General features: G+C 42.1%; 1 protein-coding gene across 3 annotated transcripts; it reads left to right on the forward strand.

The window, feature by feature from the left end:
- Positions 1-1,476: 1,476 nt before the first annotated feature.
- nlgn3b (neuroligin 3b) lies at positions 1,477-14,882 on the forward strand. Of its 3 annotated transcripts, XM_040179587.2 has the most exons (7): positions 1,477-1,952; positions 5,030-5,686; positions 6,994-7,053; positions 7,853-8,002; positions 8,744-8,929; positions 10,773-11,562; positions 12,873-14,882. In XM_040179587.2, the coding sequence occupies exons 2-7, from the start codon at positions 5,206-5,208 to the stop codon at positions 13,666-13,668; spliced, it is 2,463 nt and encodes an 820-aa protein (XP_040035521.1). In that variant the 5' UTR covers positions 1,477-1,952; positions 5,030-5,205; the 3' UTR covers positions 13,669-14,882.
- Positions 14,883-17,492: the final 2,610 nt, after the last annotated feature.

Below are 17,492 nucleotides of genomic sequence, written 5' to 3' on the forward strand. Positions count from 1 at the left end.
AAAACGGGAAGTTCTAAGAATTATTTGGCCATTGTATTTGCTCAGCACTTTAAAAAACTGCGGAAAAGCGGGATCGCAACCACCGGGAACCCAGAAAACAAAGACAATACTGACCCTCTAAGAAGGCAGAACTAAGATGCAGCCCTGTTGCTTCGAACAATTTAAGAGCTAATCTAGGGGGAACTTCCTGTAGTGCTTAAGCAGATGAATGCAGCATTTTGACAAAGGCAGAGCTCAGGCTTGTACATTTTCAACAAAAATGTAAGAGAAAAAACCCTGCAACTGAAGCTCATTCTGGCCACTTTAAAGAACCGCCCTTGCAGACTGATCCCTGCAGACCTGTCGGATTAATAAGACATTGCTATGGGGACAGTCCTCTAGACAGTCCTGGTTATGTCACTATAACCTTAAATGTGAATTATTAAAGACAATGAAAATATTTTCCTATTCTTGCTCAGGAACAATAGAAACTGCAACATCTTTGTCCCTAATCAAGCTGACTCAGCCGACACACAGGGTTCAAGGGGGAAAAACTGTCCATGACTGCAAATATCTGGACTGGAAATTGTGTCTTTGATAAAAATGTCTTCATTTCAAAATGTGCTTGCTGAACTCTTCGCATGCCACAAGGGTAATACCGGGTAATATAGGTCCCTAAGCAGGGCCTTTATGATTCCGCTACATCTTTAATAATTCCATATTTATGTGTGTTTCCCAATCCCAAACTTGCTTAAAGGAAGCTAATCGTCTTTGTGCATATAGGAGCTGTACATGTTTAGAACCCAATGCAAACAGAGCTTTGTTCTTGAATGAGCGTCGCAAGACTACATTTGGGGTATATTTCTCTTTGAAAGCTTTCTTCTCCTCCTCCCTCCTGCAAAGAGGATGCCTCAGCTCAAATCACAGAATTTCATCTATCACCACCAGGCATTGTGCAAAAAACGTATGGGAGAAAAGTCTTTGCTCAGTCAGCAACTGTCTGGACTTCAGCTCATACCTCATAGAGTACTGTTTATTTTTGTTATAGATTTCAAGTTCAACTTAAAAATGCAACAAATGAGCTCAAAACATAAAGGAGCACAATTATCAACAACACATTACAATGCTTTTAATATATGTTTATTAGACTTTTTGCTTTCCTGCCCCGGACTAATTTCCTCCCCCCTGTGATCATTTTTGCCCCAAAGCGCTTCCCTTTTGTGGTTTAATAAGGAAGGACTTTTCATATTGTAACAGTACAATCTGCTTGTTAAACAAGTGTGGGTCCGAGGCCGTTGCAAGGCAGTGCTTTTTATTCCCACAGTAATTAGAGAAGAAACGTTTTATTTGTAAATTATCATTAAGACCTTAACAATGAATCCAATTTAAAATGCATCTCACTTCCTGTGTGAAAACACATTGGGGGATGGTTTGCAATTTTTCGTACGCTTGTAAAAATATTCTACAAAATAATCCTGCCAATTAAACGTATTCAAATGTGAACGACATCTTCTCTCCGTGTAGGCCTGCACACTTCTTTGCCTCGCTTGCTTATTTGGTCAAAGGCACAGATGTTGTTTTTTTTATCTCCAACACAAAGCTTAACCAGGACGCGAACCCTGTCCGGTGTTACGGTTGGTTTTTTACTTCATGCTTTCTAAATTGGGATTTTGACGGTGGTTGGAGGGTGAATTTAATGCACTGCCGTAACCCGCCCGGTTGCCTAGTAACGCGCTGGCAGTGGGCGCCGGAGAGAGATCTCTATGGTGGGCGCCCCGTTGGAATCGTTGGCGCTCCTGACCTTGGCGTCGTATATGCGCAAAGCACACAGACTGTGCAAAGCAGGAGATAAAGAGTAAAGATCCGTGTGTTTGATAGCGAAACCGGTTGGAAAGCACGTATCCCACTCGGCGCCGGGCATGGTATGGAGGAAACCTCGGGACGGAGCGCGCAGCAGCCTCAGTAAAAAGCAGGTGAGTTAAATCTAATGATTCTGGGCTTCTTTTTTTTCCTCCGTGGGACGAATCGTTGTTCACATTGATCACTGGATGTTTTGTATTTGACGCCGGGCTGCAGCTCAGCGATGTACTGAGGTGGCTCGCTGTGATTATTATTGTTGTTTTATCCAATGTTACCCCGTTTTAGACCCAGATAAAATAAGCTTTTTAGTCACAACGTGAGGCGATACACGCACGCACGCACGCACGCACACACACACTATACATCACTTCGTCGGCGCTATCTGGGCTGTGGCTCGGCTTTTCTCTGTGGATCCTTGTATTGATTTATGAAGGACTAACCATTATGTTAAGTGCTACCTGCAGCCTCCCCATAAGGTAGTGTCCTATGCGTCAATCCTCGCTCCTCTTTATTGCAATGCTAAATTAGGGGGATTTGGGGAATCCATTGAATCGGCTTTGACCCACACCAGTCGAATTACAAGGGCATCGGGAGCCTGGTAGCCTACTGTTGTCTGACATACAATGCTCCTTCTCAAATGCTTTCATGTCCAGGGCCCCCAGGCTACCAGAATCTAATCAATACCATGTTGTCTCAGAGATTTTATTAGTAGGGAATTGGTGTTGAATCGTGTGCCTGTCGATGGTGGCAATGGTGGGAAACATCATAGCAATCATTCAGGTTTGTAACTATACCAATTAAAGGATTTGATCCAGGATTTTGACCCAAACCACCTCGGTGATGCATAAACACCCGTCTAAATAGTCTTTTGGTTGTGATTGTAAAACAAATCGCGATTTCTTTCCATCACTTAATTGGCAAGACATATTTTGTGCAGCCAAGTTTCTTTCCTTTCCCATTGCTGGGCATGTTACCAGTCTAAATAGCCCAATAAACTGGCAGAGCATCACACTCGACTGAGCGATGTCTCCTTTTTATTACATGGCCCGCTTGGTGTAAGCTATAAAGCTTTTATCCACATCTGTCCCATCGCAGAGCACAAGTTGGAAAAAGAATTCTGCGGCCCAGTTTAAGGCGGTATTCAGCTGCTTTGGTAATTCATAGTACAATACTGCAGCTGTGTTTTCAATATTTGGAATTTGAAATTTTGTCCCCCAAAAAATAAGAAAAAAAAACACATCCAGCGGTGCTAACATCATGAATACATGTGAAATTTATACCGAGGGGGCTCATTTTAAGAATTCATTCTACCCCTTTGATCTACAGCTCCAGCAGTGACAGAGCTGCAAGAAGCAAATAACAAAGTCTGATTGGTGAGGCGCACTGCTGCTAATTTGATCATTGAACATTTCACACCAGATTTTGAGAACACCTCCAAATGATTTATTATCGTTGTCAATTTGCAAAGATTGGCTCGGAGCCATCTGAAAAAAAAGATCAAGTTCTCTATATTTTCCATTTTTATGTCTTGGGGGCCGTACATCATTGTCACGCAAAAGATGAAGAAGGGAAGAAAGTCTCGTCCTTTTCTGGCTTTAAGGAACATTTGTAAGTGTTAAATAATAGAGACAGAGTTGTCCTGAGGCACTGATGTACAATATTTCTCTCAGTCTTTCTAAAAAACGGACAACTGCAATTATATCCGTATCAGGAAAGGATTTACACCAGGCAAAGACAGGATGAGCAGCCTTTATCTGTGTGCACTTTCCTGATGGTGCAAAGAAAACGTATCAGGGAAAGAGAGAGGCCTATGCACCACATCTGCGCTTAATTAGCTTCTCTTATTAGCAGGAAAGAAATTGTCTCCCTTTCTTAAGAGAGGTGCATCAAACTGACACAGAGCTGTTTAGCGATACTCAAGGCAGCGTTCGTCAATAGATTTGATTAGGTTAACAAGCTTGCCTTTGCTTTCGCTCATTGATGAGCCAGTGAGAACCTGATGTTGAGCATATTATACCGACCGCCAGCCCCTCCCCCGAGGACTGGGACGGGATGCAGTTTTGGATAACAAAGTAGTTAATTGGAAGACGCGCAACCAAATTTGCTCTCTAGTTCTCCATGGGTGGGCTTAAATGTGAGACCTTATTTGAATATATTCAGTATGCGCATGTGTTTAAGGATGAATCTGTATTCTCCTGTTTACTGACACGTTTACACCAGTTAACCACTAACGAGAGACAACCTGTCGTCACAGGCAACTGCAGTCGGGTTAGTTAATATTACTAGAATAACTAACAGATCCAAGATCCTAGAATGTTTCAGTTTGAAAGATAACAAAAATCAATGTGTAATCAATACGAATGTATTCATGGCTGCAAGCGGATGATCCTGAGAAATCCTACATGTTATCAAAAGACTAAGCATTATCATTGGTCGAGATAAGTGAAAAGTTGCGAAAAAATGTATAGCAGAAGATGATGACTAACACAGATCGATTTCTCAGTACGACGTCAAAGGACCCTTTTCCTCTGAACTAAAATGTTCCTGCTGCATACAAGCCTTCCTCAAGTCACCTGCAACTTACCCTGCAATCACTTGCAATATGAAGAAGGGGCAGGGCTTACAACGCGTACACTTCTCAGGGGTTTTGGTTCAATGTGAGACACGAAAAAAATCTGTCCATGATTCAATATATTTGGTGTTTTAGAAATATAGTGTTAAACACTGAAACATCAGAAGCCAGATATTCCTTTTCCAGTTACTCTCACTGAAATTCAAATAGGTTTTTTTTTGCTCTTCACGTTGCTGCTTTTGCATTGGAGTGTTTAACACCTTTTATCTCGAGACGCTTTCACAACATTAATCTAACATCACAGCAGATGGATTTGTCTGATTCCTCCCACTGCTCCCCTACGTACCCACTGATACACAGAGATCAGTATGCAGTGATTTGTACATGTCAAAGCATGAATTCGCTCCTTTAAGGCAGCAGTTTGTCCCAAACGGTTATTAGCATCGAAAGATTAAAGTAAAGTAGTATTAAAGAATCTAGCGTGCTGATTTAGCTTCTGTAAAAGTATGGATTTAGAGACCCGAGGAACTGAAAGAAATCACTTTTATCAAAACGTGGTCAATCGTACAGGATGTTTTTTCGCATTGTGTTGATGTCTTTTATTCATCTTCTCTCCAGATTTGTGTGTACTGCAATGAAAAACGGAGGTGGGGGCGGTCCATACCTGGCTGTGGTGTATTTGGATTTGATAACCGTCGCAGCTGAAGGAACAGTGAGTGATGTCTGCTTGAGAGGGTCGGTGCAGAGGGACTGAGCGGACACTACATTGTGCATTTGTGCTGCGCGAAGGCATCATGTGGCTCGCTACATTCAGAGACCATCTGTTGCCTGCACACCTGCTACATCATCAAGGGACTGTAACCGTCACCCACTGTGCCCTTCTGTGGTGGATTCTATGTTCCTGCTGGTCATTCACCAAATCAACAGGCCAGAAATTCTATCCGACCGTGACGACCCAATTTGGGAAGCTGCGAGGCCTCAGGGTTCCTGTGCCCAGCGAGGTGCTCCGGCCCGTCGATCAGTACCTGGGGGTCCCCTACGCCGCTCCGCCCGTGGGGGAGAAACGCTTCATGCCCCCCGACCAGCCCTCCTCTTGGTCAGGTATCAAGAATGCTACCCACTTCATGCCCGTGTGCCCCCAGAACATCCACAACACCGTACCAGAGATCATGATGCCCATATGGTTCACCTATAACCTGGACACAGTAGCCACGTACATTCAGGATCAGAGCGAGGACTGTTTGTATCTAAACATCTACGCCCCTACGGACGACGGTGAGTCGGTGTGGTAAAATAGACAACAATAACGATCCATTCTATAAGTCGATTATTATCAATGTCTTACTGTTGTCCTCATAAAGCGTGTGTGCAACCACTGGTCATTTCATTGCTGCCACCAAGGGCTGATTAATCACCCAACCGTCATCATTGTTTTACTCGCTGCAGTCGTATGATAATAACAATCATGTTCAGAATAATATGCTGGAATTGATTGATATGTTAGTTGGTAGTTGCAACAGCCGGAGATCGCCATGATGTCACTGAATGATTTTGATGATACAAACAGGCAAGGAATTATTTTCAGCATTTAATAAGGATGAGCCTAGAGCGTATTTGGCTGTCAGCCTTGAGCATTAAAGATGATCATGAAGATTTAGTAAAGCTTGCAGTGCCAACTTTTGTTTGGAAAATAAATTGCAATGTCTAATAGAATATGTTAAGAATATAGTACCTTCATTACAAGCTTTCAGTATAAAAAGAAACTATGTTTAAAGTTGGACCCTGTTCATCTTTGGTTTTGCTTTCCTCTTTTGCTGACTTTTACATGGTAGCGTAGCAACAGATAAACAGCCTCTTTGAGACGCAGTTGTCCAAAATGGTGCAGACCATGTTTTATAAAGCCCAAAATCTTCCTCACCCAGCAAACAACCCGGTTAATTAGATATCACACTTGCAATCACATTTCAAAAAAAGGAACACAACCCATCGGTTCTATACATTTTATATTTCTTTTGGGTTTTTTTGAGATTTTGTTTCTCTCTTTATTTCATTGTTTATTTAAAATGCACCTTGGGCATTTTGTTACTTTATTCATTTGTTTCTCTAATGTGAAGCCTTTTTTTTACTTCAAGTAGTCTTTTTGCCATGACAAACTAAAAGGGTTTTATTGAGTTTTCCGCTACTAATATATTTTCTTTGTGGCTTGTTACTCACTTATCAATAAACCCTACACCTCACATCTTCAGTAACTATCCTGCGGCGGTTAACCTGAAGAATCGACATGACAGTTTGTATGAAAATATAATTGTACAGCAAGATACAATAAACCAAGAAAGATGTATTACTCCAGTCAAAGCTGAGGCAGCCGGATCAATATAACGACAGATAATAAACCATTCAAAGGAAACAGTGTGTATGCATGTGTGTGGCCACAAACACACCATGAGAAAATATTCTCTTTGCCTCTAAATGTTGGGTCCTTTGTCTCCTGATTCTTTTGATTGGTCCGTACATCAAATAAGAGACACGGTCAACCATAATGTTTTAAATTTTATACTTCTTTTCCCTCATGTGAATCCCAGGGAGCCAACACAAGAAAAAAGGGGCGGCTTTCTCACATGCTGAGACTCATATATCTGAAGGTATTTTTTAAGAGCTCAAAGTCTTAATGCATGGATCCTTTAGCCTGAGTTTGGTGGATGAAGTCACAGTTCTTTTTTTTTCTTCTACTGAATAACAGTAGCGGTTTAAAAAAAAAGAAGAGACGGAAAGAAGAGATATTTTGTTATCGGATTTATGATTACATAACTTTTCTGTTACTGCACCTCGTGCCTTGAATTGGGATTTCAGTAAGAGCTCATCTCTGCTATGAACATTGATTGCATCATCTACTTATCTGTTTGTTCTATTTTTATGTTAAAATAAGGACTTTCTATTTTAGCTCGTACGAATAGATAACACGAGCTTGGTGCAGTGTGGTCCTAATGTAAAACACATAGAAAACATGTTTTTTTGCTTGTGCATGCATATTATATGAGGAACTGTGAAATTACACCATTACAGATAATTTTCTCCACTGACATCAAACCACAATTCAACGGGTTCTCTCCTCTTTATTTCTCTCATCAAAACATTTTAGATACAAGACAAAGCATGCTCGGTTGTGCCCCTTACTGTACATGTGCACTGTGAAAACTTTTGTTAATTATATTTGACTCTTTGACTCACACACCCCTTCTAGAGAATATTTACCATGCATTTTTTAAATGTCATTACAGCTTCCAAACCACCAGCATACCACTGCTTCTTTGTACCTTTTATAAGCCATCTATACTCATGCCTCATACTGAAAAGTTAAAATAACGTTTTAATAACAATGTTTTCATTACTATTTCCCCGGCAGTTGTTTGCACAACATATTTGTGTGTGTTGACATTGCAGATATAAGGGACTCTGAAGCTCGACCTGTGATGGTTTACATCCATGGAGGTTCCTATATGGAGGGCACCGGAAACATGATGGACGGCAGCGTGCTGGCCAGTTACGGGAATGTTGTTGTCGTCACGCTCAACTACAGGATCGGAATATTAGGTGATGGCGACGTGCCCGTGTGGTAAAATATATTGTATTTCAAACGGGGTATTGAGTTCAATGTGAACTAAATTATAGTGACTCTCATTTGCTCTTATTTGCATGAATATGTTGTCCTTAGAAGAAAAGTGTTGCAAATATGTATTTAATATGGTCTGTCCTTGCTGCACAGAAGATGTTTAGAATCATTCTGAAAACACAATTTATCTTCCTTTAGATGTAGGAATGTAATCTGTAAAAGATCATCATCCTTTGCAGTTCTTGTAGGAAAAATGATTAAAATACAGTACGAAGCAATGCAGCCTTCAAGAGCATTCACAAGGTCAAGAGTTCCCCCAGTGTTTAACATTCAAAACAGTATGTTGTTTAGGTGAGACTAGTCAAGGGAATAAGTAATAGGATCAATTGTAAGAGCACGGTGACCTCTGTGTAGTTTTAAATTCATGTAGAGAACTCGGCCAAAGGATTGATGCACATTGAATTTCATGAAGCCAGGAGAGAATTCAGGCTCAGAGAGCCTGATCACTCCCCAAGCAGTGCCGCTGCTTGGGGACTATTACGAGGAGTTGACTAAAGTAGTCAAGACACTGTGGGAGAGAGCGAAGGAATATTTGCACCTGGAGGGAAGCGGTGTCGGCTCACTCTCGGGCCCCGCTGGGCTACAACTTTAGATCAAAGCCGTGACATATACTGTTGATCTCTACTTCAGCTCCGGCTCTGATGTCTTTCTGTGTACTCCAGGCTTCCTCAGTACTGGTGATCAGGCAGCAAAAGGAAACTATGGGCTCCTGGACCAGATTCAAGCTCTCCGTTGGATCAGTAAGAACATTGGTTACTTTGGAGGAGACCCGGGTCGCATCACGGTTTTTGGATCTGGAATCGGTGCCTCCTGCGTCAGCCTGCTGACTCTCTCCCACCACTCAGAAGGTAGGAACCACCTTTTGAATCATCTCTGACGTTGATCATTGAATCTTGAAGACGCCAGTTACTTTTGAAACCATAACTTTTAGTAATTTTGGAAATGTGTTCTTTGTTTCTAGTGCGGCTCTGAATAGAATGTCAGGGAGATTAAGTGTTCTGATATGTTAGCGTACGGCAAAGAGGGTGTTTGTTAAGTAAGTGATTGCTTTTGTTCCCCACCACTCAGTCTAATCAGCCTAAAAGCTTTGCCTCGTCAAACGAGAAGCTGTTAAAAAAGCTCTGGCATTATAAAGTTTTCACCACACCATTGCGTTCACCTGTGTCCATCATTTTACCATTTTAATCTGACAAATATTGACAGCTTTCAATTTGTTTACCCTCATTTCCTCAGCTACGTATGGTGGAAAGTTTCAAAGTTGGTCAGAGAACTCCCTGCCCTTTTTTATAGCTATTCATTATTTACAGCCTTGATTGAAGACGCTGTATACCAAATAAGACAAAGTCGCTGTGAGGATGAAGCACCAGTAAAAGAACGAGACTTCATTCTTTAGATCTTTTCTCCCCCTACCAACATTCACATTCCACTCCAGCTTCAACAAAAAAATCCATGCGATCAAATTGATTATTTTTGAAAAGACAATATAAATCAACAGAAATTCCATTAAATACCTCTCTAAAGAGTTTAAATTACATACAGGAAACTAGTATTTGTCATCCGCTGACAAAAAAAACAATTTTAAACTACGTTTATTTTTAGTGTATATAATGCCATTTGGTAAACACTCATTCAAAGCTCTTGCAAGAATCAAAGTTGTGTATTTCAATATGGTTTGCCCACAGGGAGTTGAACCTCTTATCGCATTGATGCTGGACAGAAGCACAAGGGCACATACTGTGTTTTTGCCGATGCCAGGGAGGCTGCGGCAACTGTCCTTTGTGAGCTTCGTATTTGATGCTCTAGCTCGGCTGCAGCGAATGCACAAAGACCTCCGGCTGTCTTTGAAGTAGACTAGCTGCTGCCCTGAAAAAAAATAAAAATAAATGACAGCAAGGCAAGAGACAGTGACACTGTCGCCTCACTATTTTTGAAGCGACTGCTGTGCTTTATGCTCAGCAGAGTATTTTTTGACTTGATACATATCGCTTGTCATTTCTAGATGATAGATCGAAAATCCCCAGAGGCAAAGGGGACGCACTGCATATAAACAATTCAACAGAGCTTTGTTTATACTGTGTAAACATTGAGGGATCAGGGTTACTGCATATACACCCCCCCCCCCACCCACCCCACTGCAGATTTGGCTTCAGAGGTCTATATGAAACAATGGAGCTAGTTAGACACAAAGTAGTAACAATTCTACAATTGCAGTATGTGTGCAAATAACTGGCGTCCTAACTGAAACAATGCTACAAATTGATCATCAATTTGACTTGTGTTCACATTTAGTAATGACGCCACAAGAAACAAATAAAGGGATCAACAGAGAGAAGCAAGTCTATTTCCTAATCGAAATAGAATGGGACAGCATCATATTAGAAGCAAATTTCTTCCCCCAGCTTCTTTTTCTCGTCAGCAAGGCTGAATCCGGCGTTTTCCCTTTTTTCAATTTAATACTGTATCTGCCTGCTAATATTCAGTGACTCTAGTATTATTTTCACTGTGTGTGAGTGTCTCATCATTGCATCTTTGCAAAAGTGTTACTGGAGGTACCCACTGTAGCAAAACTACCACAACAAAGAGCAAATTGACCTTAAGGTTTGTGCTGAAATAAAATATAAATACTAACCACAGTTCTTTGGGCTTCTGTTGTCCTCTGTGTCTTTTTGTTCCAAATTCTTTTGCCCTAAGGTTTGTTCCACAGGGCCATCATCCAAAGCGGCTCAGCCCTGTCCAGCTGGGCTGTCAACTACCAACCAGTCAAGTACACTCGCATGCTGGCTGAGAGGGTCGGCTGCAACGTGCTGGACACTGTTGACATGGTCTCCTGCCTGCAGAAGAAGAGTGCGAGAGAGCTGGTGGAGCAAGACATCCAGCCTGCCCGGTACCGCGTGGCTTTCGGCCCTGTCATTGACGGAGATGTCATCCCGGATGACCCGGAAATCCTGATGGAGCAGGGCGAGTTCCTCAACTATGACATAATGCTGGGTGTCAATCAGGGGGAAGGGCTGCGCTTTGTGGAGAACGTGATGGATCTGGAAGACGGCGTGTCTGGCAACGACTTTGACTTTGCGGTGTCGGACTTTGTGGACAGTCTGTATGGCTACCCGGAAGGGAAGGACACGCTGAGGGAGACAATTAAATTCATGTACACAGACTGGGCCGACAAGGACAACCCGGAGACCAGGAGGAAGACCTTGGTGGCCCTCTTCACCGACCACCAGTGGGTGGAGCCCTCAGTGGTGACGGCTGACCTACACGCCCGCTACGGCTCGCCTACTTACTTCTACGCCTTCTACCACCACTGCCAGAGCCTCATGAAGCCGGTGTGGTCCGACTCGGCGCACGGAGACGAGGTGCCTTATGTGTTTGGCATCCCCATGGTGGGCCCAACTGACCTGTTCCCCTGTAACTTCTCCAGGAACGACATCATGCTCAGCGCCGTGGTTATGACTTATTGGACCAACTTCGCCAAGAGCGGGTAAGTAACAGCAAGTACATGTTGCTAAGACAGCTTATTTACGTATAGTTGCAGTGTATTCAGTATCCAATTTTCCACTTCTTTCTTGGTCTGTGGTATGAAATAAATGACCTTGCTTGTGCTGCAGACTTTATGTGTGTTGAGAGAGAGAACCTTTAAATTCTGTCGGATTCGCCCTTCCTTTATCACGCTGATTGAAGGACTGTGAGATTCAGCCTTAAGTGGTGCTAATTAAGTGCAGACCAAAGTCCCAGTGCCACGTCGTCCAGCTTTTGTCTACTCTTCTCCTTCTTCTGCTGGTTCACGAGAACTCTCACGCATTGTTACAGTTTTTATCAATCAATATGAATTCTTTAACATCGATAGTTTATAAATACACCTCATCATTAACGGTTACTTCGTACTGTACATTTGGTCTGCTCCCCTTGTTTAGATTTATCGTGTACATTTACATCCATAGAATCACTGTCTGACATTGAAGAGAAAATGTGGAACGGTTTTTAGGATACATGCTATTAACCTCTGGAAATGTTATTGTTGTACTTTCAAGTAGGTTTGACACGAATAACCAGGAACAAAATAAGTATATACTCCATGTTTTTTTGCAATTCTCAATAGTGTTACAGCAGAATGAAATGCCTTTGCCTTTATTAAAGGTACTGCACATAATGGAGTATGACGCCTTACAGTTACTGACTTTGGAGTGTCATTAGAAGCAGTCATATTTCAAAGTATTCCCAGGATGACAGCAGACATTTTCAGCATATGAAAGTTTTCCAATTTCCTTCAGTTAACCTGCACCAACAGTGACTCAGGCCTTAAAAAAACATCCCGTAGAAAGTGCAGCTTCTGCACCTACCTACTATTTTGCAATTTTGCATTCAGAAGCACCGGTTTGCGTGTCTGTTAAGAGACACAGTTGAACTGTAGTGGACGACTCTGCTGCTGCAGTATTCCTTCATATTAAATGTACAACAGCAATGAGTTTTATGTGGAAGCCCAGCAAAGGTCACTGTAGGCTGCTTATTTTCGTGGGTAGGAATGAGGGAATGCTGAGCCCTTGAGGAGAGACGGTGATATTACATTGTGTGTTGACTTCTGTCGATAAAGTTCTTATTTTTTACAATTTGACAAACCAGCTTTTCGTTTTCATGTTCACCTACTACCGAGGGCTGGGCTATGGAGTTGAAATCATTATCACACTATGAATGAGGATATTTTCCAACAATAATATTTATTGTATGGCGAATAAAAGCAAAATAGTAAACAATCAAACAAATCAAAGTTTTCTCTCCGTCATATGTCTGCAGGGATCCCAACAAACCAGTGCCACAGGACACCAAGTTCATCCACACCAAGGCCAATCGCTTCGAGGAGGTGGCCTGGTCTAAGTACGACCCCTTCGACCAGTTGTACTTGCACATTGGCCTGAAGCCTCGGATCCGTGACCACTACCGCGCCACGAAGGTGGCCTTCTGGAAACACCTTGTGCCCCATCTCTACAACCTCCATGACATGTTCCATTACTCCTCCACCACCACCAAGGTCACCCCTCTGGATCCCACCCAGTCCAACGGTAAGAAGTCGGGCGGCACCGGTCGTACTCCTGTGTCAACAGACCACAATGGCGGCGAAGGGGGGAGGGAGATGGGCCCTCTGATCATGCCGAACCCGAGAGATTACTCCACGGAGCTCAGCGTCACCATTGCCGTGGGAGCGTCGCTGCTCTTCCTCAACGTCCTGGCCTTCGCCGCTCTGTACTACCGCAAGGACAAGCGCAGCCGACAGGACACGTCCCAGCAGCCCAGCCCCCAGCGCGACGGCAAAGGCAACAACGTGAGCCACACCACCAGCATAGACGAGACCCTGTCCCAGCAACGGAGCCAGTGCGAAGCCCTTCACAATCCTCTGCACGTCTCGCCCAGCATGGACTACTCGCTGAGCCAGCGCCGCTCCCCTGACGACATCCCTCTGATGAGCCCCAACAACATCACCATGATCCCCAACTCACTCATGGGCCTCTCCAACATGAGCCCGTACAGCACCTTCCCAGCTGGTTACAGCTCTGCAGGGCTGCCCAGCACCCACTCCACCACTCGGGTATAGCCTGGGAGGAGTTGAGGGAAGATATGGGGGGTGGGCGGGGAGGGGGGCATGTTGTACATAAAAATGGAAATGTAAAGCTATATTTAGGATGTGTAGGGAAATCAAATAGGATTGGATATGTTCGTTCCGTCTTTTCCAAAGGTGTACGACCGCCAACATTCTGCCTTTGCGCTCATAATAGGAAGTCTAACTGCAGAGTCATTTTATAATAACCATTTTCAAAGGCAAACAAAAAGAAAAAGTGCATTTCATTTTCCGCTTTGGCTTTTTTGGAACTTTACCTAGCAAGAACTTAGTATGATGTTTATACAGTTGGATTTGTATGGGAAGCTTTTTCTTACTATGTATCTATTTTGATCTCATGGAAGGAAGTGACATTATAACTCGTGGTGGACAGAGATGAGATCTGGAAGGGACTAAAAAGCAGTATTAGTATTAGTATTATTATCAAGCTATTTTATACATATTTCTCATGGTACATTGCTTATTATGAAAATGTATTTTTAATGTAATTACTTTAAAATGCCTTGTAACTAGTTCAAGTTAATGTGGAATCATGGATGGAAATCTTACTCAAATACAGGTCACACATGTGGAAAGTTTATCCAAAAATATTTCTGGTAGTGGAACACTCCTTTGTGTGTGGGTGTTTGGGTTTGTGCTGAGAAGTGCGCTATAAAAATGTAAATTAGGCATTGTTTGAAATGAACCATTCAGTTTGTAGTGATGTGTAATCTATTGTAGTCTTTTTAAGTGTCCCTGCTATGTCTTTATTTTACGTGTCCACAATTTAACTCAACGCATTGTAGGACTATAACTTCTCCTTTACTATAAAAAGAGAATTGCTTAAAATTCCCACACCAACCAACTCATGGCTCCTTTGGCTTGGCATCTTTGTACAGAATAGACCAAGATTTCATTTGTTGTTTGTTAACGAATATTATACGGTCTTCAGAAAGATAATTGTAACTATGGTAATTGTATGTAAAACAACTCAATTATTAACATTTAAAGGGGAATTTCAGGAAACTTACAGATTATTGCACCCACTCAAGTCCAAGTTCTTTGGACTTCGTGCATACGAAGATATATCCAGGGGTCACTCTTTATTGAATGGACTCGATGGACATCAAGCTTTGATATTTTATTTCTTTGAAACTATCATATGTTATTTAATCTATATACGACTACTATTAAAAGATTTTTGGAACTAACAATGACTCTTGTCCAAAGGATAATATTGTGTCCTTCAAAGTGTACAGTCTAAAGGAATACTGATAGCCGTGTAAAATGTGATGTCCAAAAGCTACACCGTGTCCGGGGTCGGTGTTAGAGTTGAGGTTCAATTAGCTCCTGTTTATGCCTCTGATATGCTAATGCATGACAATCAAACAGCAAAGACTGTTTACAGTTCATGGACTGCACAAGTACAATATGTGGCATAGACAGGACAGTCTGAAACTAAAACATATTATTGGTTAAGAAAATTGAGACCAGCTTCATTTGTAGCACATGTCCTCATGTCCTCCAGATTCCTCCAGATTCCATTGATTGAGGTGAGAAGATGATAACTGTGAATGGGGGGTTGGGGTCAGGATTAAAACAAGAAAAGATATCTCAAACATTCTGTTGCTCATGCTGGTTAGCTGCCTTTTCAAAGTACTGTTATGTCACTAACATTAACGTCATTGTTGCTCTATTATACAATTTATCTTTACTTCATGAACTTTTAACTACCATTCATATAGCCTTGTTTTAGGAGTATCGGAGAATGACTATACTTTCCAAACCTCACTTTCCTCGCAAAGTTCTCAGCCATAATCACTCCTCAATTACAACATCGTGTTTATCTACCTTCAGCGACGGCACGGCCCTCTTTTCCCATCTTTCTTCAATATTCCTGCTTTTGCTCGTCTCCTCCTGCACTTCTCTGTTTAGAATGTGAAACGCACAGAGGGCCTGATTGCCTTTTCCCCAGGCTTCAAACACACAGCCAGCGGAGTCTCAGATAAGCGTGAAAGACAACCGAACAAGCATGCAAATTAACACTGTTGGAGTAATGCAGTGAAAACAATTCATTCAGGCACTCCCTGCAGGAGGTCATCGCCGCAGGATTCTCTTCTGAACGAGCTCGGCCTGTTTTTGTCCTCCAAGTTCTTGTTTGTTTGTTTGTTTGGTGCCTGTTTGTTCGTTATGTCACAAGATAACACACATTACCATAGCAGTGACAGAAGGGGCTGCAAATATTTTAACAGCCCCCCTCCCTCCCCCTTGTATCAACACATGCATATTACCACTTCCAGTGTGTAAATACTTGCACTTGCATTCATCACGCAGGAAACCATTATAAAAAATGACTCGTACGTATATGCGTAGTGCACACGCAGTCACATTTATGCTCACAAAGGAGTCGCTGCTAGCCGTGGTGCTGATCGTGGTGCTGATCGTGGTATAGGTACAGCTTTGTTGTGATTATGCTAAACATATATTGATATATGCAGCCTAATTGCATTTGCTACTCCCTCGGAGAGTAATGTGTCAGTTCAAAATCAGTTCATACATTAACTAATAACTGTTAGGCCGTCTCATTAACTGGCACCTAATAATTCATCATCCGGGCTGCTCGCGTCCCCGACCACCATCTGCATCAGCTTTTGTGGAATATAGATCATTCATAAATTAATGAATTGCTGTCTTCATGTAACCCAAGCCAGCAAGTATTGCTAATTCACATCTCAAAAATAAAGCTGACACCGTTTAACACTCTCATGTACTGTGCTGAGGATAATTAATGCTACTCTTTTGTTTTCTTTGAGATTTCAAAGACATCCTCACTCTCTTTCTCCTCTGTTCATGGTAATTACTTAATCTGTCATTACTCCGTTTAAAATTTTTAAAAGGCCTTAAACTCTCCACTAACAATTCACCAATCTACAAGGATATTATTTTAACTTTCACATCCCCGTCCCTTTTATTTAAGTTAAGTTTTCCCTTTATCTCTTCTAGTTTGTCTAAGGTCCTTGTGGTTAGTGTTCCAGCATTTCCAGTGTTAGGCTTTAGTGTTCGCTTCACTGCTTTGGGATTTTTGGACAATGTGGTACTTTGGCCTTATCGTGACTGATCCCCTGCTTCAGTACAGTATTTTTACTTACTACTGACCTGTCCCCCGAGACTGCTTTTGAGTCCTTTTCTTCATTGGTTCAATATACCATCTTATATTGAACAAAAGACTCAAATTTGCACATTTTCAAAGTCACCAAATAATAGTTATCATCTAATCCAATAGATGTTTGGTTCTCTCCCTTGTTTTTTTGCATTTATCTCCATTTGCTCATGGGCTTAAAATAGGGAAGCAAAAATAAGATTAGGGACTTCTCCTAATGTTTTCCCCTGCTCCACACTGGCTCCTTTGTACTGAACCCAGCTTTGACATCAACTGGGTCAAACATGAGGGAGGGAGGGAAGTAATGCAGCAGCTGGACCCGACCGTCAATGTCACCCTTGTTGGTCAACTTCATCGATGTCAGTCACTGACGTTTCGATTTATTTCACTCTTGTCTGTGCGTACCTCTTATCACTGTTTGTTTCTCAGAATGCTGCTCTGAGGGCCCTCGGACCTGCTTGATGTATCTTGTTGACATCTAGCATCTGCGTGTGAAGACAGACAACGAATGCATATTAATAAAAAGATAAGCCATTAAAAGTTAATGAAATGCAACCTTCAAATCAACATGCACAATGATTATTATTACACCTCTGAGCTTAAGACCACGACAAATGTAAGAATAGCCGTGGTAGATCCTTTCCATAAGTTGTGTATATTT

This window comes from Gasterosteus aculeatus, chromosome 7 (genome assembly GCF_964276395.1).
Source record: "Gasterosteus aculeatus chromosome 7, fGasAcu3.hap1.1, whole genome shotgun sequence".
Lineage (NCBI taxonomy): Eukaryota > Metazoa > Chordata > Actinopteri > Perciformes > Gasterosteidae > Gasterosteus > Gasterosteus aculeatus.

Bases quoted from the DNA above. Each gene is read 5' to 3' on its own strand.
- nlgn3b (XM_040179587.2), top strand. From the start codon at position 5,206: ATGTGGCTCGCTACATTCAGAGACCATCTGTTGCCTGCACACCTGCTA. The intron at 7,054-7,852 runs GTATTTTTTAAG...TTGACATTGCAG, and splicing joins TGAGACTCATATATCTGAAG to ATATAAGGGACTCTGAAGCT. The intron at 11,563-12,872 runs GTAAGTAACAGC...ATATGTCTGCAG, and splicing joins ACCAACTTCGCCAAGAGCGG to GGATCCCAACAAACCAGTGC.